Source organism: Centropristis striata, chromosome 2 (assembly GCF_030273125.1).
Source record: "Centropristis striata isolate RG_2023a ecotype Rhode Island chromosome 2, C.striata_1.0, whole genome shotgun sequence".
Taxonomy (NCBI): domain Eukaryota; kingdom Metazoa; phylum Chordata; class Actinopteri; order Perciformes; family Serranidae; genus Centropristis; species Centropristis striata.
Window position 1 is genome coordinate 13321595 of NC_081518.1, and position 23235 is coordinate 13344829.

The 23235-nt window shown below is 39.2% G+C and overlaps 1 protein-coding gene across 1 annotated transcript in view; it reads right to left on the reverse strand.

Annotated features, from left to right (window-relative positions):
* Positions 1-3227: 3227 nt before the first annotated feature.
* Positions 3228-23235, reverse strand: part of LOC131982484 (E3 SUMO-protein ligase PIAS1-like) — a 58648-nt gene continuing 38640 nt past the window's right edge. Inside the window, exons 3-13 of the mRNA XM_059347045.1 lie at positions 14342-14426; positions 14096-14234; positions 13764-13898; positions 11811-11916; positions 11222-11295; positions 10676-10836; positions 8749-8885; positions 8132-8369; positions 7042-7181; positions 6741-6781; positions 3228-4365 (exon numbers count right to left, since the gene is read on the reverse strand). Coding sequence (XP_059203028.1) covers positions 4000-4365; positions 6741-6781; positions 7042-7181; positions 8132-8369; positions 8749-8885; positions 10676-10836; positions 11222-11295; positions 11811-11916; positions 13764-13898; positions 14096-14234; positions 14342-14426 — 1622 coding nt within the window. The 3' untranslated portion in view covers positions 3228-3999. The remainder of the gene's footprint in view (positions 4366-6740; positions 6782-7041; positions 7182-8131; positions 8370-8748; positions 8886-10675; positions 10837-11221; positions 11296-11810; positions 11917-13763; positions 13899-14095; positions 14235-14341; positions 14427-23235) is intronic.

Sequence of the window (23235 nt, forward strand, 5' to 3'; positions counted from 1 at the left end):
TCAGTCTGGTAGAGTCTCTGTGAGGTAATGTGATCAGATGTCACTTCTTAATGAATTTATATCACAGTTAATTAGCTAGATTGCAAAACAATGCATCCACTTTTATCGAAAGGTAAGAAAAACATGTTTTCTTCTCTGTTAACATCAATTTTCAGCAAATCAAAAGAGGGCTGTGCATTGGAAAGAATCTCAAGATTTGATAAAGGTAATTTATTTTTTGCGAAAATCGTAATTTTAAATCAATTCCACCATGCATTTCAGTAAAAGTATACGTGTTTGGGAAGAAGTGAGCATACGACTGGATAAATGAGACTTGATTTAAACTGCCTGTAAATGGATGTTTTGATATAGTTCTGCTGTTGTTACAAATGGCTCACTTTTAATTTATTCATCAAGGGTTTTCTACGTTTTTATGATTTTCCATTCACTGTGGAGGCATGCAAGAAAGTTTTCTTCCTTACACGAGGGGCTGATCATTAATTGATGATCCATTATGTTTTAACTAATCACATAAACTCACAGTGACTTGGTGAGCAACAAGAATTCACAATGCATCCTAAATTAATTCACACATTAAATCATCATGAGTCATGCACATATTAATTAAGCATGTGCTTTGTGTCCTTATTATGAAGTGTTACTCCTGTCAGCTCCCAAAGAAAATACACAGAAACATTTTCCATGATGAATAACTAAACGGTACCTTTTGGAATAAAAATCGTGCTGCTGGCAAAATAATAATAATATTAATAATAATAATAATAATCATCATAATAGAATGCATATTAAATAAAATCATATCACAACAGCTCCCGAGTGACTCACGCTCACCCATCGAAATCAAACAATTTGTAAAAATATAATATATAGAATTAAGAATACAAAATAAATAAAATACTGAACAACACAGGAAATATACAAGACTTGTTCCGGGTCAGATTGGAACAACGGGGAATAAAAGTTAAAGATGTCAAGTGGGAGGGGAAGAGGGCGGGGGCCACTTCGGGTCGTCTCCCAGTTAGTTGTTCAAGGACGGGGCGGGATGTCAGGTGATGGGGTGGCTGTCAGAAGTGATTATGTCATGGTGGTCGGTATAATTAGGGAAGAAGTGAGCTGCCTGTCTCGGACGTCTGGAAGCGAGGCAACGAGTAGAGGCTGATAAGAGGGGAGAGTCTGAAGGACACGCAGGCTCGGGGGGGGGGGGGGGGGGGGGGGGCTAACTGGGCAGGAGGGGTACCAGGTCTACTGTATGTCACTGTGAACGCTACAACCTCTGTTATTAAAGGGACAGGTCACTCCAAAATACATATTTGTACTCTTACATGCAGGGCTATTTAGATGAAAAGTTTTCAAAGTGGGAGGCTCAATAAATGGAAATGAAGAACTACAGTGTTTTTACGTTAGTAATCCAAAGGAGATTTGGTTAAAGAGAGTTTAAAGATACAGTCGTTTTGGGAAATTTTATATTTTTCCCACTTTTAGATACTTTTTTATGTATTTAGTGTCTATTTAATCAAATACCATAATTATAGTCACAAAGGTATTAAGCAAAAAAAAAAGAAACCTGCATTTTGTTTGTCTGAGGGGAGGCCCACAGTCTCAGACTTCGAAAACCCTGATCTGGAAGTTGCCGAGTGGTGGAGATCTGTCTTTTCTCAAATATAATGGAACTATACGGCACTCATACATTTCGGCCATGTCTCCTTTTAGAAATCACCACCCTGTTACTCAAGATAATCCACAGACCTTGTTGTGAGCAGTTTCATGAACAAACTGTGGCAGAAAGAAAATAGTTACAACATGAAATTGTCCACAACAAGGTCTCTGGATTATCTTGACTAACCATGATTTCTGGAAATAGAGGCAGCTGTTGACTTCTTTTAAAGCCAAAATTAGGAGAATTTCAAAAAGCTGGGCATGTGTTAAACATAAACACAGAATGGATCAAATTCAGAATGAATGTATATATTTACAAAACCGCCACATTTCCCAGTTTGAAAAGAGTGCAATCTTATCTTTGCATTGTTTTCTATTGAATGTAGGTTGCAAAGAATTTACAAGCCATTGTATCTATTCATTGTTTTTAAATGCATCCTAATGTTTTTGGAATCAGGGTTGTAGTTTTATGATATTGGAGAGGAGGCAAACATCTTTGCCGCACTCATTAACTCTCACCAAATCAATCTAGACTGAAATATAGCACTGCAGGTGAGAGAAAAATGATGTATTTTTGATTTTGAAAGGTCCCTTTGATAACTGTAATAAAAGCACAGACTGAAAGCATGTCCACTCTTAATATTGTACAATACATTCATGAGTAAACTCTGTGCTTTCAGCTGAATCGAGGCGCTCCGCCACGTACACGTACAGATGAGCTAATAGGGTTTTTAAACTACAGACAGGTCATGTATTTTAAAACCAGCTGGCTTTGTGCCCAGTCTACGTTGGCATGTTGAGATCTCCCACTTTCACTGTGGCACTCAATGCTTTTCCCACAAGCAGTTTCCCAAAGAGAACTCCCTCGATAACGGCCACTCTGTCAAAAGATATCAGTCACAAAAAGCTTCGACAGAGACGGGACAGACGTTGTGGGCAACCATTTAAGACATTCTTTTGAGTTTGAAACTCAAAACATCCCCAACACGCTGTGAAGCATGCACACACACAGGCACTAATTAAAACTCGGACACATGCCACGGACGCCCGTCTCTTTAAAAGGCCTGACGCTGCTACAACAGCTCAACCTTCATCGCAATTTATTTTAACAGTCAAGCAAAAAAAAAAAAAGAAACCCTAAAAAACTGAGAAGACAAAAGGACGTAGTTTAACCACCAGCTGAAACCGAAGAAGTGGACACTCGGACTGAAAACAAACACTGTGGCACACAGATTCAACTGCACTCTGATTATTGTGATAATTTTCAAAGGTACCGTATCTTATTTTTGGCATTGTGCAAAACAAAAGAAAAAGAAACTCTTCCAGCTCAAAACTCTAAAGTTGGCAAGTATAAATAGTCTAAAAGTCTCCATTTCAAAATGCTGTATGCCGGCAGAGTCTTAGTGAGGAGTTTGGAAATCAAGGAGTGAAAATGAAAAACCAGAAAATGGCTAATTTCCACCTGCACACTCCCCACAGCATTAACCTGAAGGTCAAAGGGAATGCATATATTTATTTATTTATATATATATATATATATATATATATATATATATATATACATATATATATATATATATTTATAACTGTTTAAATATCATACATAACTTAAAAGCATAATAAAATTATTAGTACGTGAATAAATTCAGTGTTCTTGTCGTCGGATAGAGAAATAATACACTATGAATTTAAGAATGAGCTCGAGCAAGAGAGAAATATATACCGTAGAAATGCAAATTAAATAAAAACGTAAGCTGGATAAAAGAGAAGAAAAAGAAAACCACATGGCAACAGGCATATGTATAAGCTTTTGTGAGAAAAACGTTTAAAGAAAACCTCAGTCCTCCACTTTAAAACAGCGACTGAAGCAGCTCACTAGACTGAAAATTTCCCGGTTTAAACATACAAAAGTAAAAGAGGAAAATATATTTTGTTCTCTGTACACGGTGCCGCTCCTCGTTTTTTATTTTTTGTAAAAAAGAGCCGTCCTCCTTTGTGTTTATGCTCAGGTAGCGTCTTTGCTGTTTGTGCCAGGTTTTATCGCAGAAACGTGGGTTCACATGCTGATCCAGAATCAGTTTACAAACAGATCGTCCACAGCTGACCGCTCTAAGTGATGACTCAGGACTGTTCTCAGGTCAGTCTCGTGAAGCAGACCCTCGGGCCGGTTACCCACTCGTAATATTAGTGCTCTTTTTGAGGCAGTCTTGTCGTTAGGACTCCACAAATGTGTTTGATGACTCGGGGCCAGTCTAGTTTCTGGATCAAAACTTTACCCTGCAGTCAAAATGTCTGTCACTGGATCGCAGCTGGACCCAAAGTGAAGCCTCGACTCTTCTCGAGTCAGTCCAACGATATGACGTCAGGTATCCCGCCGTAAATAGCTGCCACTGCTGCTTCGGCGCTGCTCCGGCTCGCCACCACCCCCGGGTGTGTGTGTGAGGAGTGCGAGTGTGAGGACGAGTGTGTGGAGTGAGTGTCGCGGAGGCTGCTGGACGACACCAGGCTGCTGCTGCTGCCCGAGTTGCTCGCCCCATTGGTCGGCGCTGTCAGCGAAGAGGCAGAGGAGGCTCCCGATTGGTCGAGGAACAGCTGGGAGGAGGAGGAAGAGGAAGAGGAGGTGCTGTAGGGCAGGAAGCGGTTGAGAAGCAGCTCGTGGTCGTCTGAGGCCGAAGCGGCGGCTGCTGCTGCCATCACCATGTTGTAATGCTGAGAGAGGAGGAAGAGTGAGTTCACATTTAGAGGCTGCTCAACATCCTGATGGAGTTTTATTCTCACTTGCTTGAGTTTGTATTTAACCAGATAAAACCAATGGAGATAAACATTTTGTTTTTTAAATGAAAGAGGTTGATAGAAGGCAAGAACACGTTAATAACATACATACAATAAGATAAAGACCAATTTATTACAAAAGGTACAGAATAAAATCCAGCATCAACAGAAGGAGTTCAATAAACACAGATAGTGTGTAACATCCAGACAAAAAGCTGTCTTTTGTTTAAGGCTGGTTAGAAGAAACAAGTATGCTTTGACCGCAGAATCATTTGTGTTTATTCACATTACATTCGGTCACTGTGGCTGAAATAACCACTATTGCTGCTCTGTACTTGTCGTGGAAGTCCGAGATACATTGGAAAACCAAATGCTGTCGTGTCTGGGTTTATAACGTTATCTGGAGGCTCACACAGCCCAGAACTGTGTCTGGATGACTTCTGCTTCCAGCACGACCCAAGGCTGACCCAGTTTGATAACCAGTTAGCTACAGTCGGATTTCTCAGATGAAAACCAACTCCATGCGTTCCCTCTCAACTCTGGTTCTCTGGTGAGCAGCAGTTTGATCAATAAATATTCACAGTATCTAGCAAGTCACGTGTTCGCTGAATTAATGTGCTCAAGGATATTTTTGTGCCATTAGGTATTGATGATATGATGATTTGTGAATATGAGCCCAAATTTTCAAAAATGAGACTGACGACCGGACGCAGAGAAAGCAGCAGCGGATCAATTTCTGATTTTATCCAACATATCACAGCATTTAACCCTGAGATTTGCTATTTAAAGAGTCCATTTACTAATGTAAAGTGGTGTCCAGCTGTGCAGGTGGTTTTGGTTTTAACAGCATTTTTCCAGAAGCAGTATATCTACAGAAAATGCTGCCTACAGGGGTAACAACAGGGGTACTGACTGCAAATATAGCTGCTGCTCAATTTTTAAAATGTAATTTTTTAATAATGTGTGAACCACATATGAAATTCCATAAATATATATCATTTTTATTTTTTTGTAATTTGGGAGAACCAACTGAGTAGGAACAAATGTTTATTTCAAATAAAAGTACTCAAACAGAGAAAGAAAGAAAGAAAGAAAGAAAGAAAGAAAGAAAGAAAGAAAGATGGAGATGTCAGAAATGGAGAGATGTCTGTAGTTATATTTGACTGCTCAGAGAACTGAACCCGCCAGTAACTGCAGGGGACGAACGTCATTTGTCAAATGTCTCACGCTCACGTCTCCTCAGAGACACATAGGGACACAGATAAACTGAGCACCAGCAGGTTGTGTGGCATTTAATGTACCATTTCACGAAATATCCCGCTTCAAATTTTTTATTTTTTTAGTAAGAGTTCGACTCTGCGTGAGGGATCTGTGTTTACTGCACAGCGGAAGCGTGTCTTCCAAGAACACAAGTTAAATATTTGGTTACTTGTCGAGTCAAGCCTGATTTCCACCGGGCGCGTTACTGCAGCGTAACGTCAGCGTCGCGTATGACGTTGCAAATAGGTAACACTCTAATCAATGAGAGCATTTCCACCGGGCGCGTAGCGTAACGTTACTGCAGCGTCGCGTCATCGTCTCTACGCGAGCATTAGGTAGGACTTCTATTTCTCCGCGAGACGCTGCCAAATCGCGTGAATCTCAACAGAGCAGATCGCACCAGAAAGGAAGTCCGACTCAGATTCAGCGTAAAACACTTCCGCCCCTTTCAAAATAAAACACAATACGCAGTTCATGCAGCCTAAAACTACTTCACATCAACGTTATGTTATGACCGGGGCACCAGATCGGCAATCAATCAATCAAAGGGTCTCAGAGGATCGGCGACATGGAAGACAAGAGACTAATTGTTGAAGTGGAACATCATACAATCATTTATGACATAATATATTGTTTTTATAAGGATAGATGGTCAGATCAACATATCTTTCACCTCAGAGAAGCAAAGTAAGTTGGTTTTTGTTGTTGTTGTTTACTTTATACACACAGTTTATCCATAGACTGTATAAATAGAGTTTAAAGTTTATCACGGGAGCTTGCGGTCTCCCGTATGGTCAGGATTATCGCGTGATCTCGTTATCTCACGTGTATACGGCCGGCTCGCTAAACTGACGTGCTGCTGCAGTAACGCGTCCGGTGTGAATTGACAAGACGCAGCAAAAACGCTGTGGAGACGTGCTGCTGCAGTAACACGTCCGGTGGAAATCCCCAGTCAGAGCTATTCTATTATTTTAAAATGAATTATGGTCACAGGCTTCAAGGACGTAACTGAAAACAAGTGTTTCTGCTGGTTAATTTGCTGTTTTACATACCTGATGATTGTCGCCTTGAAGGAAAGAGAAGAAGTTCAACTCTGGAAATCAAATACAGGGCAGAGTAAACGGTGAATATTAACAAAACCTTACTGATGCAAACACATCATTTTTTAAAAGGTAATAAAGGCAGGAGGCAGCTAGAGGGGTCTAATGATATTCTCAACTAGATTCATTTTTTAAAAAATTGCATTAGAGACAAACTCTTTTTAAACTTTTTAAAAACAAATTTTGTTTATCTGCTTCCAACTGTCATGATTTTTATGGCTGTTAATTGGTCTCCAGTCTGCATGTTTGTTACCTGACAGGTCGTTGGGGGTGTGGTAGTAGGGTCTGTAGTCCTGGATGAGTGGGGGGACTGGAGGGATGTAACTGGTGTCCACAGCTGGCATGCTAGGAGTGCGGCTCACGGGAGAAGCCTGGTGGTGCAGGTTCAACACTCTGAAGGCAGACACAGATTTAGAGGACACTTAATTTATCATGAGGCTTTTAATTCATGTCTTATTTATTTGGTTTTTGAAGGGCGAGCTGTCTCCTCTTCTGACCTCGAAACACAAACCTCTGAACAAGATTCATTAAAGTCAAATGAAGGAGCAGAGGTTTCAGAGAGGCTTTATCCTCAGTGGTGTTTCACATAGAGACACAGAACGATTCCGGATAATGTGACACTCAGTTCACAAACTTTTGATGCAACACAGTTGTTCCTACAGTTACTGTGGTGTCCTCCTGATTTTAGCAGCTTTTCCCTCAAAACTTCTCACAGAACTTCATCTGAATTTATCATCATTTTGTGGGTTTTTGTTTTGTTTTACATGCTGCAGTTTCGTTCTGTGTGGAGGTACAGGTTTGTCCCTCGAGCACCTGAAAAAGTCTTATTAAACACTGTTTAACAAGTGATACATAGTGGCAAAGATAAAGTTAACAATCAAATATGGTATCCAAGTCATAATTTTGGTTTTGTGATAACACTATTGGTTATATGTCCTGAAATACAATCTTATGACCAATGTATATGTTGTTTAACGACTATATTTAGACCTGTTTTGTTTTACATCTGTGCCTGTATATTTTTGTGTTTTTCATCTTGGAAAGTCACTCCTTTCTAAATCTATACATCCAACTTAACTTTCAAAAAAAGGGCTAAGATGCAAAGGTTTCTCAGTCAGCATCCTTGGCCTCCTGCTGCGAGTGCTGGTAAAAGAAACTCGTGCAAAAACTCATGAATCATTTAACATCCAGATACATAAATGTGAGCAGCTAAAATGAGCCTCATTTCCATATTTAATGGAATACAAACAGGAGAGGAAAACGCAGTCTCTCTCTCTCTCTCTCTCTCGTGTGTGTGTGTGTGTGTGTGTGTGAATGTGTGTGTGTGTGTGTGTGTGTCTGACCCTTTGTTGATGATGGGCGGCGAGGTCGGGGACATAGAGGGACACGCTCTTTTGGGTGGAGGAGGCAGGGGCGGCGGCGGAGGTGGCGAAGGCGGAGAATCCTGCCCTTCGTCCTCTGAGGAGCTGTCCAGCGTCAAGTCGATCACCTCGACCTTCTTGCTGTTACCGCTGTCGCTGCCGCCGTGGCTGGACGTCGAGGAGCTCCGCTGATCCGAGCCCGCGGACGTCCGACAAGAACCTGCAGAGCGGCGTTGAATTATTATTATTCATAATAAGTATTGTTTGTTATTTTCTGCGGCTGAAAGTGAAAAACAAAGCACTGCTGAATTCTGTGGGCGTGCTTTAATGCACACATACTTATTTCCTCCGCTCTTGTATGAGATACAGTATGTTTGTTACTATGGAGACAGGCAGTTTACTCAGTGGCATCATGATTGATTCCTCACCAAATTAAAACTGACAATGCATAAACAAAGAGGGGATGTGAATGCACGTTCCCTCTCTTCTCACCACATCTCTGTAATCCTAATTTAATTACTTCCAGGCTTCATATAGAAGCAGCCTTTCTGTTTCTCAGCCCGGCCCGTGCTCCACTCATCCCTCATGATATGTCTCACCGTCCAGCCCGTTGTTGTAGGAGGCAGAGGAGACCTCCTGCACTTCCTTCTTAGACCTCATGGGGGCCCAGCTGCCATCCTCCTTGAACTGGATCTCGTCACAGTCCATGCAGCTGTTGAGGATCTCCACGAAAAGCCTGAGAACAAACATACACGTCATACACACAAACGCATCCCGGGAAAATGTACACAAACACGCACAGAAAATGGTATTTTTTAAACAAAGGCTGAGCATAGTGGGATAGACCTTTCACTTCTAAAGACAAGAAATCTGCTCAGCAACACTGTGCTTCAGTGAGTTAAAGGTTTACTGCATCTAAACCTCTAGGTTTATATATAAGATACTACACTGAGTGAGTGAAGATAAGCATCAATGATGGAAAAGTGAATTGGATGAGTGGTTTGAAAAGCTTTTAAGAACACGGTTTCAGTGACCCACAGTTTCTGCTGTGAATCCACAGTAAGTAGAGCTGCAAAATATATTGTTTTTTGCCAATGACAACTTGTGAGAAAGACTGGGATATCAGGGTTTTTTGAGTGATTTGAATCAATTTGTTCAAAAGATGATTTCCTTTCATTTTTGTAATAGCAATTGGTTGTGTTTTGGCAGTACACTGAAAGCAGCAGAAAGGCTAAACTGAGTTCACTTTAATATCAGTTTATCTATCGTACTAATATAATTATCGTGACAGTCAACCATGTTATTGCACACTGCACATTTTCCTCATATCATGCAGCCCTGAAATCCAAGCTGACTAAAACTGTTAAGCTACATTTTTTTCACCTTCAATCACAATGTATCACAGCAGTATTTTCTTTCACAAAACACAGAATTTGAACTATGTGGGCATGATGAGTAAACGTTTCTTTTTTAAATCTGCATTTAAAAAAAAGAGAGAGAGGAAGAGAGGGATCAGTTTATATCAGAGAGTTGCAGTGACACAAAGTTTCATGTGAGTTTGCAAAACATCTAAACTCAAACTGAACAAAAGAAGGAAACATAACGGGATGCAGCTTCTACGCAATGCTATTTTTGCCACTATGTTAAAAAACAGATTAAAATAAATTATCATTATAATGAGAAACTTTATGGAAATTATGACACAGTTTGACTTACAGGACTTTTTTTGCAGGGGTAAATGGGCTTCCAAAAAAGCTCCAGTAAGAAAAGCTGGTAATCAGACCTTGAGATGAGATTCTTTTCTAAACTACAGTTTCTACAGTCAAGAATGTGCTTTTATTCCAATGCATATTTTTACATAAAAGAAATGAACATTTTTATTTTGGTGCATAATAGTGAACATAGCAAGAGGGGAAAAAAAGCGTACTCCAAATGTCAGGAATGTAAAATATGCAAAACATAACTGTAAAAGGAGAAGGGAGCTGTAAAGTGTATGGAATGTGAAAAAAACATTTGACTGCAAGTTTATTGGAAATTAGTCCACAAGAGCCCTGCTGTTGTTGAAGATGTAATTTTGTATTTTAGCTGCCCATTAGAGGCTGTATTACTCTCTGTGTTGTCAGAAAGCCAAAGGCAGCTTTCTATTTTATGGAATGTAATGGACAATAAAGTTTTCTTATCTTATCTGATTTGTTCCTCCTTTTCTAGTTGGATGACATGGTTACTCAACAGAGTCAAAGCAACTCTTCCACAGTTAGATATTACTTTAAAGGCTTTCTTGTTGAGAGTAAGATGAGAAGATTGAAATCACTCTCATGTTCGTCCATATGAAGCTACAGCCAGCAGCTGGTTAGCTTAGCTTAGCATAAAGACTGGAAACAGGGGGGAAACGACTAGCCTGGCTCCACCCAACAGCACCTCTGAAGCAAACTAAATAACACATTATATATTTATGTGTGTAACAATGTTGTGATCTTAGGTGAAAGGTTTGGGATGGGGAGATGTCGGGTTTGGTGACTCACTTACCCGTCGATGATGAGGTGTTCATAGGGGGCCTTCTTGTCACAGACAGGACATACCCAGGTGGGCTTCTTCTCGTTCATCTGGATGTACAGTGTGGCGTCAAAGCACTGCAGGTGGGAGCATGTCAGCGCCCGGCATGGGATCATCAGCCGCATCTTCCCCAGCTGCGCACACACACACACACACACACACACACACACACACACACACACACACACACACACACACACACACACACACACACACACACACACACACACACACACACACACACACACACACACACACACACAGTCAGGGCATGATGAGGAGGACACACACGGCGAGGGATGGAGTGTATATGGGATGCATAAATGTCACAAACATGCCAAACCCACATGGAAAAGGTGCATGACAGAGGTTGAGAAGACAATATGACAGGTTGATTGTGAACTCCTAGTTAAGGGCATGTTGGGACACATACAGAGTAAAGAATGGACAGACATGTCTCAGCATGACTGAATCTCTAAACACTGCCTTAAATTCATGCAGAGCAGGGAGCGTGTTTACCGGGCAGAGCAGCGACACTCTCAGGCTGGTTGTGGCTATTTCACTGTCTGGATCTGCCGTTAGCTTCTCTTTGACTGCAGAAGTAAAACACACGCACATGTGAGTGAGTGAGCCATTCCTGTGTAAGTTATTAATCATAAAGTAAGAGGAAGTTAAGATGGAGCAATACAAAAATGTTCTGAATTTTGTAAAGACCTGTCTTGCCAATGCCCAATCTGCTTATATACAGTCATGGAAAAATTTATTAGACCCTTGTTTCCTTCAATTTCTTGTTCAGTTTAAAGCTGGTAACAGCTGATATCTAGACATTTTCCACGGTTTTATTGTTAATGATTTTGGTTATTACCAAGAAAAAACCATGGAAAATGGCTAAATATCAGCTGTTAAATTAAAACTCTTATGACCTATTTTTGTTGTTATCATTATATTTTTCCTTTACCTTTAGTTGTACCAGGAATTAAAATGAACATGAAACTGAAGAAAACAAGGAAGTTCTAATAATGTTTCCCATGACTGTATATAGTTAATATTGATGCAGTCTATTGGATAAAAAAATCTGTAAAAAAAAAACGAAGTTGGCCGTCCTTACTGAGAGCTCTGGAGTGGTCCGGGTTTCTGATGCCTTTTGCACGTAGTCTCTGTAGCAACACTGTGGACGACTGCTGCTTCACCAGGTACACTGCCATGGAGTAACTCTGTGAAGGGACACACATTAAAGCAATAATGTAATAATGTGCAAACTGATACTTTAAATCCCACTTTGAAACTTTTCCTGTTCTTGGCCAGTTTCAGAAATTGTCCTTGGATGTTACTCAAGGTAACGACAGCAGGCAAGTCGATCCTTCTCCTCTGAGACAAATGTGTGTTCAGAAGGAGAAAACAGAGTCTGCACAGTAGGTAATGCTCCCAAGAACATATATTTAATTTATTCACCCATAATAAATTATGTATCCTTTACTTTCTTCTGCAGAACAAGATCTGAAGCTTTACACAATTAATCATAGTCATATTGTGAGATAATTAGACTATTTTTTACACAAGTTAACAGATTTATTTGGTCTAAAATGGCCAATTAAAGGTGTTTTTCTTAATAACTGTGTCTTCAACCTTAATTTTGACCATACAGGGTTACATGGACATACTTTCCCTGAATTTTGCTATAAATGTTTTCCTACTCTTCTCAATCATTTAATGCTGTTCTGGCTGTAAAAATTCAACACAGTGGTGGACAAATATCTGACTTCCTGGGCTTGAAACTGCTTCAAACACAAGAACTGAAGGCAAGATGTTGACTTAAAGCTGCTGTATATAATTGAAGTCTGCTTTAAGTCTACATTCATTTCAAAGTAGACTCTTCTCTGTTCTGTCACATTAGTCACGCTGTGTGTCTGTCTCATCCATGTGAACACAATAACTCAAGAAAAAACATGTGATGATTCTCAACAGACAGTACTCGATCCAATCAGATTTTGCCAATTAATTGGCACATTAATCAAGATTAACAAGGATTTTCATCAACAACTTCTTTAAAGCACTTTAAAGGAGTTTTTTTGGAGGTTAGGAAACTGTCTCTATTTAATAATGACACATCCATATGACCTACATAAGCAAAAGACAGCATCAGCCAGAAGATTCTATAGTTCTATACAGTTATTCTAAATGTTTGTCTCCAAGTCAGATTCCCTGTGAAATCAGACGGATTTATGGCAGGCATACCGGAAGAGGATATTATCACATTTTCTCAGACAAAGTTTCACAGTGTGTAGTATATTAGCTGGTTAAAAGAAGGCAGAAGCAGATTTTTTCATTAGATAATTTTATTTTTGAGGTTAGATTTTGTGGTTATGGCTGATGCTGGAGCAGGATCAAAAAAGAGAAAAAGAATTGCCTGAACACCAAAAAAGCTAGATGAGAAAGAATCAGAGCACAGGCTAAAACACAAGTCTGGATCAACCTGGATCAACAGATGGAGAGAAATGTGCAATTTAAAATTAATTATATATATATATATATATATATATATATATATATATATATATGTATAAATAAATACAATGTCAGACAGAATTATTATGTACGTACACTTACAGTGGTATAGCATGTTTGGTTATGTTGTGTTTAGTAGCTAAAACAACATTGATAGTTATTAATCTTACATTCTACCAAACAGGTATCAAAAATTAGTTTCACTACATAAAGCCATGAAAAAACTACCGCTTTTGTCCACAGGGGTCACCAAAATCAACACAAAATGTCATATATTAAATGTTATGTAGTTAAGGTTGATAATCAAGGCTGCAAATAATGATTTGTATGATCAATTATTCTTTAAACATAAAGTCTATAAAATGACAAAAATAGTTAATCACAGGTTACCAAAGCCTGAAGTCTCCAAATGTATCTATTCTGTCCCCAAAATTCAGTTTAAAAGGGTGAAAACAGGCAAATCTTTGTATTTGAGAAGATTTTATGAGCAAATGTTTTGCAATTTTACCGATCAAAAGTTCAAGAGTCCTTTGTTAGAAACTGTGAAACTTCTTACCCTTCCAATCTCAGCGGTCCACGACACCACGATGGTATTAGGGACCGTGGTGGACAATCTGACCAGTGAGGTAATGTTGATGGGCCGGCTGGGCCGCTTAGGCTCGACGCCGTTTTTGGTTGGAGGAAGATAACCCTAGAGGACAGACATGAATATTAGAAGGATAAAGATGAACATTTTTAAATGAGTTAAATTCTCATGAAAATGGGTTCAACACTAACATGAGGAACAAAGCAGAAAAAGGTGAAAGCCTTCAGTTTTAGTTGCACAGTAACAGAACAATGATGTCATATTTTTCTGGTTGTTTATAAGATCCATTTGGAGTTCCTCACCGGAAGGTTGCACGGCTTCCCGTTGACTTTCACACACAGATTGGGTGGAAAATGGTCTTCCTGAGGACAGCTTGTCTCCGACAGGCAAAACCGCAACTGAACTTGAACTGAGAAATCACATTTGGTCCCCGAGATGTCCCTTCGAGCACAGAAACACATTTATCACCATGTATGTGTAGAAATCATGTACATTTGTGAATTATTTATAAGCAGCCTCCTGCACTGACAGAGCGGCGTTCATCTTACATCGAGCTGCTGATCTGCTGGACTTGTTGTGGCGTTAATGCGAAGGCGAAACACGTCTCCTGAAATCGCTGACTGTTGTCTGAAGCTGGAGAGAGAGGGAGACAGAGCAGGGAGATATTTAATTATTGGGAAAATGACAGACATGCACCAAGTTTTTAAAAGCCACAAAACCTTGATCCTAAAACAATGAGCTAAAGACCAAACCACTGCAAATAAGACCAATCGTTACAGTAAAGTACAGTTAATTATTGTTTTGATCTACAGATAAAAGCATAAAACAATAAAACAGGTCAAGAAAGTTTGTGCACAGCAATGTATCAGTGGGCGTCTCCTGCAACAACATTATTAGGAAGACCTCGTAGGATTGAAATTAGCAAAAGCTAAAGAACACCTGGACGTCAAAACCAGAACACCTCACACAGAGGTGAAGAAGGAGAAGAAAATGTGTGTGTGTGTGTGTGTGTGTGTGTGTGTGCTCTATTTATAGGCCCACCGAGAGGTGCTGGAAATAACTGGTGCTACTAACCCAGCCTCCATTAAAGAGACAGCAAGTTTGCAAAGGCAAGAAAAGTTTGTGTGTACGTGTTGGAAGGAAGTTAGTATGAAAAGAGGAGCTGTGAGGCTTCAAACGTCACCTTTGTTTTGTATTTTTACTTAAAGGAATAGTTCAACATTTGGGGAAATACGCTTATACACTGTCTTTCAGAGATTGTGAACACTCTCGTGTCTGTGCTCAGGATGAAGCTTAAGGCGGTTAGGTTAGCTTAGCTTAGCATAAATACTGGAATCAAGGGGAAACAGATAGCTTGGCTCTGTCCAAAGGTAATTAAAATACACTTAGAAGCACTGCTAAAACTCACTTAAGCCCCTTTCACACATGCACTCTAACCCTGAACTCCAGACATCACCTGGAGGAGCTGCATGTGAGAACATAAATGTCTGAATCACTTAGACCGGACGTTAAACAGACTTCGCCCTGCCAGCTCCCTAATGCAAAGTCTTTGTAATGTCCGACTGAGCACATGTGTGATGGAGGAGAATTCACAGACAACAAAGTCTCTCATGTGAATGGCATGAAATGGGAGGGTGAAGAAGCAGAATAATTTACATGAAAATTCAGGAGCTTCTGTCTTGCAGAATGCAGAAATCGTCAAACAAATTCAAGTGACAGCAAAAGACTTGGCTGTTTATGGTTAAATTACAAACCGGCTATGTGACTGCAGTGTAATCTTGCCTCATTGCACACCACTCAGGCGCCAACCCTCGCCTGAACCAAACAGGACTGATAGTAAGTGAGAATGTGTTTGATACAAGCAGACAACTCCAATCCAATCCAATCCAAGTTGTTTCTTGTTTGTTTAACGAGAAAAGACTCAAATACATGCTGAAACTATTTCTGTAACAGTTCATACAGTACTGTATAGTACAGTATTTATTTAAAACCTCCTTTTTTCTTCATTTAATAAAATAAATTATGTAGGAGTGACAAGACGGAGGCTCTGTTGTATAAGTGAGTATCTGGAAAATAAAGTTGAATACGGCAATAATCCATCGTCTTTTAATGTTGTTTTAAAATATTTCTAATGTAATATATATATATATATAAAGAGAGAGAGAGAGAGAGAGAGAGAAAGAGAGAGAGAGAGAGAGAGAGAGAGAGAGAGAGAGAGAGAGAGAGAGAGAGAGAGAGAGAGATTTCAATGATAAAAGGTTTTTTCGTGTTTTTTAATTTTTTTTTTATTAAACCAAGCAAGATTATAGATTGTATAAAAGATATAGAATTGTATTTTGGGATTGGAAGAGTATCAAAAATACGCAAATTTAAAAGCCAAAGTTAAAATATTTTTAAAAAATCGAACGACAGAGATAAAAATAAATGTTCTTGCACTAAATAATATAATAATAATAATAATAATAATAATAATAATAATTTAAAAAATCTAAGAATAGGAACATAACACAGTTTGGGTGATGGAACAGCTCAAACAGCAAATCAAACAGCAGAAAAAAAGCAAAGCACAGTTTAATATATAATTTTCACCAACACAAAAGCACTTGCGCACATCATATTCATTCATGTCACTTTACTGACAAATATGCTCGTATTCACAGACTTTCACTCACAATGACATGTGTGTGACAAAAGACAGTTCGATCAAATCCTTGGGTTTATATATTTTCTGTTGAATTCCAGCTCTGAGAGACAGATGATTCAGTCTCTGTAGAAAACAGCATTTTCGGCCTGAAGTAAGTGAGGGGGACGATAAGTTACAGAATTGGCGATGATGAATTAAAAGTTAGCTTGAAACGTGTGCGTAGAATCTGTGTGTGCACGCATGGCCAACACACACCCAGCAGGATAGAGTACATAGAGGTAATTTTTTTCCATGTAGGGCGTTGAGGGGAACAAAGGTGATGATTACTGGACCAATCGTTTCCCTCCTTTCATAGGTTTTTCAAACAGCCATTCATTTCCCCTGTAATAAACCCTTCTTACCACCCACATGGTGTATAATTTGCATGGCATGTATTAAATGTATATTTCTGCATCTTCCGAGCGGCAGCCTGTGTACTGCAGAACAAAATCATACGCACCAAGTGTGCTTTCGAACAACAGTCTTCCTCCTCTCCGGGCACACAGGCTATAAATAGAAAGTGCTCTCTCACTCTGTCCTCTCTTGCTCTCTCTCACTCTCCCCCATCATCTCTCCATCGCTCTATAACTCACTCCCTCTCTGGCAGCGCTTTTTTTTCCTGGTGTTTCAATGTGTGTGGTTAGAAGAGATATGAGAAGGGTTGAAATGAGCTCTGATTGATGTCTTCCTCTCTCTCTCGCACACACAAACTTACTTTTAACCCAACACACACACAAACTCCCAAAATGGCTTCTTTAACTCCAGTGATTTACGATGCACACACAGTGTTTTTATTTGCCTGACACACATTAGTCAGTTAAATATGAAGCTAAGCATGAAGACTGGAAACAGATAGCATGGCTCTGTCCAAAGATATAAAATGGTCAAAATATGCTCCAAAATGCCACATTAAGACACCAAGACCTTGAGGAACACAATATAAATAGCAATGCTATGATTTGGTTTCAAAAACTTTGGACACTCGGGAGATTTCTTCAAGGGCAGCCATACATCCTCTCAATGCTCTATGTCTCTAGATTATGGTTATAAAGTTTCACGAGGCTGTGATTATCCCAGAGGTCACACAGGCTCATTTTATACAGCGAGGTTAAGTTTCAGCAAATGCTCTCGCTACAATTAAATGCTACTATGGGGACTAAAATCATCACACATTAATACAATTAGGCCCAATGAATCCAAAAGAATATCAGCTTTCGAGTCATTCCCAATTTGTGCAATTCACAGACTGTTTAGGGACCACAGTATGGAAAAATATTCAAATACAGTAGGTGAAAACAAATCATAGGATGACACATACAAACTGCATGGGATTAGCATAAAGTGGACGTGTCTGTAAAGAAACTCACTAGTTGAGGAAATAATTCATTATGAAGAATTACAACACATTCAGAATGTAATTTCGGTGAATGAAGTCTCTACTTAACTTCACTGAAAGCCGACACGAAATGAATGAAGCTATGAGCAGAATTGTAATTACTGTTATTAAGCACATTTACGCCGCTGCTTGTAATCTTATTCCTGCTTAGTGGTGCCTATTTTAAAATGAGCATTAATAACAAACCATGGGGACATTCATTTTAAGGCACAAGTGTAATTACAATAAACAAATAAGAGCTTCTATCAGAGCAAATCTCCCACTGTGCGTCATTGAGTACCAAGAGTTTGTTTGACAAAACGTCACAGCTGATAAGACCCCACTGTGGTTTAAGTTGTTAAAGTTTGCAATGATAGAAAGTGGTTATTACAGAGCGTAAAGAGAAAAAAAAATTCTCCCCAAGATGTCTTGAAGAGATCAGACTTAAAAAGAAAATAATGACAAGCTGTTTAACAAACTGTTTTGCTTAAACTGTCAGGAGTTATGTTAACCTGTTATCATCAGACTGTGTGGCATTAAACCTGCAGACACTCGTCAATCACGGTAAACGGTTTCAGACCCCTCCTGTCTGCTGCGACAGCCATTATGCTCCATTTTCATTATATAATTATATAAAATGTATGTGTTGGAAAGACAGATGGTGGTGAGAAGAGTGACAGATGGGAAAATGACCTTCGATGTGCGGATGTTTACAGCGAAGAAGAAATAAACTAAAGGAGGACACAAAACATAGTCAGTTGCCATTTTATCACATAGGGTATAGAACACCAATACTGAGAGTCATTTATTATATTTTGTGACAAAATATGCTAAATATATTAAATTGGGGTGGACAAAAATTTTGTCCACCCCAATTTTAGGGTATCAAGAAAAAACTGCAAGCAGCAATGGACTCCAGATATTGTCCCATTCTGGACAGGTATGTCTTTAACTGGCATTGCACTAGATAGAGAAGATAACTGTCAGGTTTCTCAATAACATAGACTGTGTGAAACATGGATGGCGTCTCTTATATCAACAATAGATTTCTGAAGAGTCACTGTGAAGGGTCGTGTCTAGTAGGTCACACTAGATTTGCGAAACTGCGAAATGTACGAAACCTCAAACGGTCACGGTTAGGATAGGTTGCCGGGCAGCAACCTCGCAAGCTACCTTCTAAATAGGATTAGTGTGAAACTCCTTCTAACTCCCGGCTAATCCAAAAATGGGCAAAGAGGTGGAGCGTGGGTGAGCTGAGGCGGGCCGAATGAGGCCTGATTCAAAGTGGCCATAACTTTATTTACGTAAGTTATAAATGTATAAGTTTTAGCTAAACTGGTAACTGAGTGTATGTTTGACAATTGAGGCGCATTTGTACACCGTTGAACATTTCACAAACTTAAGGAAAGTAAGAAGGCTGTGTGTAATGTGTATTTACTTAAGAACAAGTTTGAGATGCTTGTACTTTTCTTGAGTAGTTATTTTTTATACAACCTTATACTTGAGAAAAATGTTGTACTTCTTTAACTAAATACACTTTATCTTTATCTATTTAAAACCTCTCTTGGATCAGTTGGAACATGCAAATTTAAAACAGGGCGTTTTTTTGTTTATGAAAGTTGACTTTTTTAGAGATGCATGGTTCTCACAGGACACATATATGACGATCCCAACCGTGTATATAAAGGAGTTAAAATGAGCTTACACAACCTGTAACATCTACAGCAGTAAAATGCAACATACACATGAATGCAGCTGTAACATTAATCCAAAACATGATATATATAAAACTAAAACACTGACAGGGAACATTTTACTACACAAAGAGTACTTTTTCTTTTGTTCCTCACTTATATACGTTTACCAAAGTTAAGGTTTTGAATTCAGGACGTTTGATTGTAGTGGAGTATTTTTACAGTGTGGTATTAGCAGTGAAGGATCTGAAGGTAATAAGACTCCTTATTGGCCACATTTGGTGGAAGGGAACTAAATACTTGTTATTTACATTTTTATATCCAACAAAAATTCTTCACACAGAAAAAAACACTGTTAGTAACTTGAATGATAAAACTTGACTTTGCACCCTGCATATTTATGTCTGAACCAGATTTATGTTGAAGTTTAGTCACATCTGGTCTCAAAGCACTTGTTACATTACAGTGAAATGTTGCTACATTTTTACACTGAAACCCAGCTGTACGAATTATATTATAGCATTTTTATGGTAAAAAGATGGTGAAACTATTACAAAAAATCTCACTTTGTGGCCACTAAAGCCTTCTAGTATGGGAAGTATAAATATTCTTACACTGCTGATTGTGACTGTAAAGTGAGTCAGTGAAAACCTAGAAAACCCTCGGTGCTGCGTTTAGTTCTGGTTTGAAGATGTGTGAGCTAAGCTACAGAGAATGTGCTCAGCTCTATAACCCGTCTTCAGCACAACAAAGCCCAGCTGGAGTTTATTAACTTTTTAGTGGCTTTGCTACTTTTTCTCTGTTTGGTACACCGCAGGAACACACACACACACACACACACACAATACACACCATACACACCATACACACAAAGACATGCACATGCACAAAAACCAACATACAGCGACATTCACAGGCAGAACAAAGACACAAATCCTTTCTGCGTCACTCAAATTCAGAGCTACAATACTAGAAGGATCCGCAACAAATGGTCAGATCTGGATGTTACACCCACACTCACACACACTCTGTTGATTGAAAACTTTCCAGAAGTGTCACTTCCTCCCCCCTCTTACAGCAGCGATTATCCTTTATTATCTGCATATGGCTGTTGTACAGTTATATATTGACAGGGCTCATTAAGGCATTCCAGTGAGCTTACAGCACGGCTAAAGCTGGCATTTCCTTTTCTCTGCCTGGCAGCAAAACCCTGCTGTCTCTATCAATGTATATATATACTGTAGCAGGCATTTTACAATGTCTTTAGAGCTTGACTTCATGAAATATGCACAAGGTATTATAGAACACTGATTCCAAAAAAGTTGGGATACACTGTAAAGGAGTCTTTTTTTTTTAAAAACAAAAACTAAAGATCTGTTTGTACATAAAATATACGGTCTTTGTACAGTTTAAATTGAATATATGTCAGAAAGGAAAAGAAAATTATCACATTCGACTTTATTTAATAAAAAAATAACAAAATTAACAACAATAATTAAATGATGATGATGAAAGTTAGAAAATAAATGTGTATATACTAAATAAAGGAGATAAAAAACAAACAAAAAAAAAAAACGAATCTAAGAATAGGAACATAACTGAGATAAGGCAGTCTGGGAAAATTAATTTGTACCTGTGTGGCGGAGTTTTTTAAAGTCATGGTGTGCACACCATATTCATTCATGTCACTTTACTGACAAATTTATAATGATGTGTGTAGGACAAGAAGACAAACATTTTTTTTTGTTTAGTTTTTTCAATTCGCGCTCCTAGAGATTGAGTCTCTGCAGAAAACGGCATCAGTGCATGCAAAAGTAAAACCAACTAAAATCTTCTCCTCTGAGAAAAAGCTTTTAGCATTAACCACAAGAATACATGGAAACAGGGTTGTATCAGCAACATTTAATGTCTCACAAAGGTGAAATAAAAAGTGTTTCTTATGTTTGAGATCAGTGGCTCAAATATCCGGCCAAGACTTCCTCTTCCTTGTGCCAGTCTTTGTTTACAGTCTGATGACTAATCTCTATAAACAGGTAACTGCTTATGAATGCAGATATATATCTATATATATGTAAAATAAATAAAAAGCTAAATTGTTGGGAGAAGATAGCTGATGGGTTCTGAGGTTTCATTTCAACCTGTGTATTCTGCCCCTTTTGCTCTCCACATGGACTGGGAACTGAATTTAACCAAAGCTCCCTCAGAGGTGATTAGTAGATACTTCTCAAACTACAAACTGAGTAGACTACAAATGGAAACCAGAACGAATTGAATACCAAATCTGGTCCTGCCTACAGATTCTGCATTCAAATGCAGATATCTGTTTATAGAGGTTAAGTGAAAGATAAATGTTTAGTTAAAATCAGGGTTTGGGTCTGTCTGGCAGCTGAACCCTGCTGTGTGTATGTTCTTAGAGCTTGGCTTCATGCAGTATACAGCAAGTCAGTCATCATCATTCAACTTTGGAAGAACAACAATGTTGCTAAAAGAGTGAGAAATGTGAGAAATTAGTTATATCCAGGGTTATGTCTATCTAATCAGGCAACTCTGGGGGACGAGGACACGCCGACTTAGAAGAAAATAATGCTGGTTTTATAGGCTGAGCGATAGGAAAGCCATTTTGCACAGTGTGTTTATAGTTTGGAGCGGCCAGGGATCCTTTGCTCATGTTCATTTGTTGTCAGAAGGCCGAGTTGTTTACAGGGAGATAAAGATTTTGCTCAGGATCAGGCAGGGGTCAGAGCATGAGACGATAAATCTCAGCTTGTGTTTTGATGTCGAGTGGAGAGGTGCTTTATTGGTTTCTGTGCCGTAGATGTTTGGGAACATTGCCTTCATAACCTGTTGTATGAAGCTGATAATCTACATGATATAATATCTTTACTGATTCCCAGAGGAGAGTTGTATTTACTCGCTAATCCAAGGACAAAACAAGACGTACAGGGAAGCTTGATTGAGTGTGATTGCTCAAGGACACTCCAGCAGGGAGGATAACTGCTTGAAAGAGGACTGGAACCCAGAACCTCTGGATGACCGTATCAAAAACAGACGTACACCCTGATATGCAATTCATGACATGCTGCTAGTGTTAATGAGCCACTTTGTGTCCATAGACTGCATATAAGAGATGGAAATATTTAGCACTTCGGCTGTCGTCACCTTGTTTTTTGAAGAGGTGACTAGAAGTGACTATTTGGACTAGAGTTTGGATCAGATTTAGAAACCTAAAGATATGTGCACACCCACCTGGGCGGCTGTGCCTCAGTTGGTAGAGCGGGTTGCCTACCGACCGGAGGGTTGATGGTTCGATCCCTGACCGTCGCAGCCTACATGTCGAAGTATCCTTAAGCAAGATACTGAACCCCAAATTGCTCCCGATGCTGTTCATTCATGTGTGAATGAATTCCCAATGGTGGCAGGTGGCACCGTTTAGGGTAGCCTCTGCCACCTATATGTGCATGTGTGTGTGTGAAAGGGTGAGTGCATTCTGTAGTGTAAAGCGCTTTGAGTGGTCGCAAAGCGACTAGAAAAGCGCTATATAAGTGCAGGTCCATTTACCATTTACCTGTACCGACAACCTGCCTGCACCTGGATCCTAGCTATGCCATGCTGAGTCGCTGCTAAATTTTTTTTATTATTATTTATTATAAAATAAAGGCTTGTCACTGCTGACAGACTATGTACTCTTTG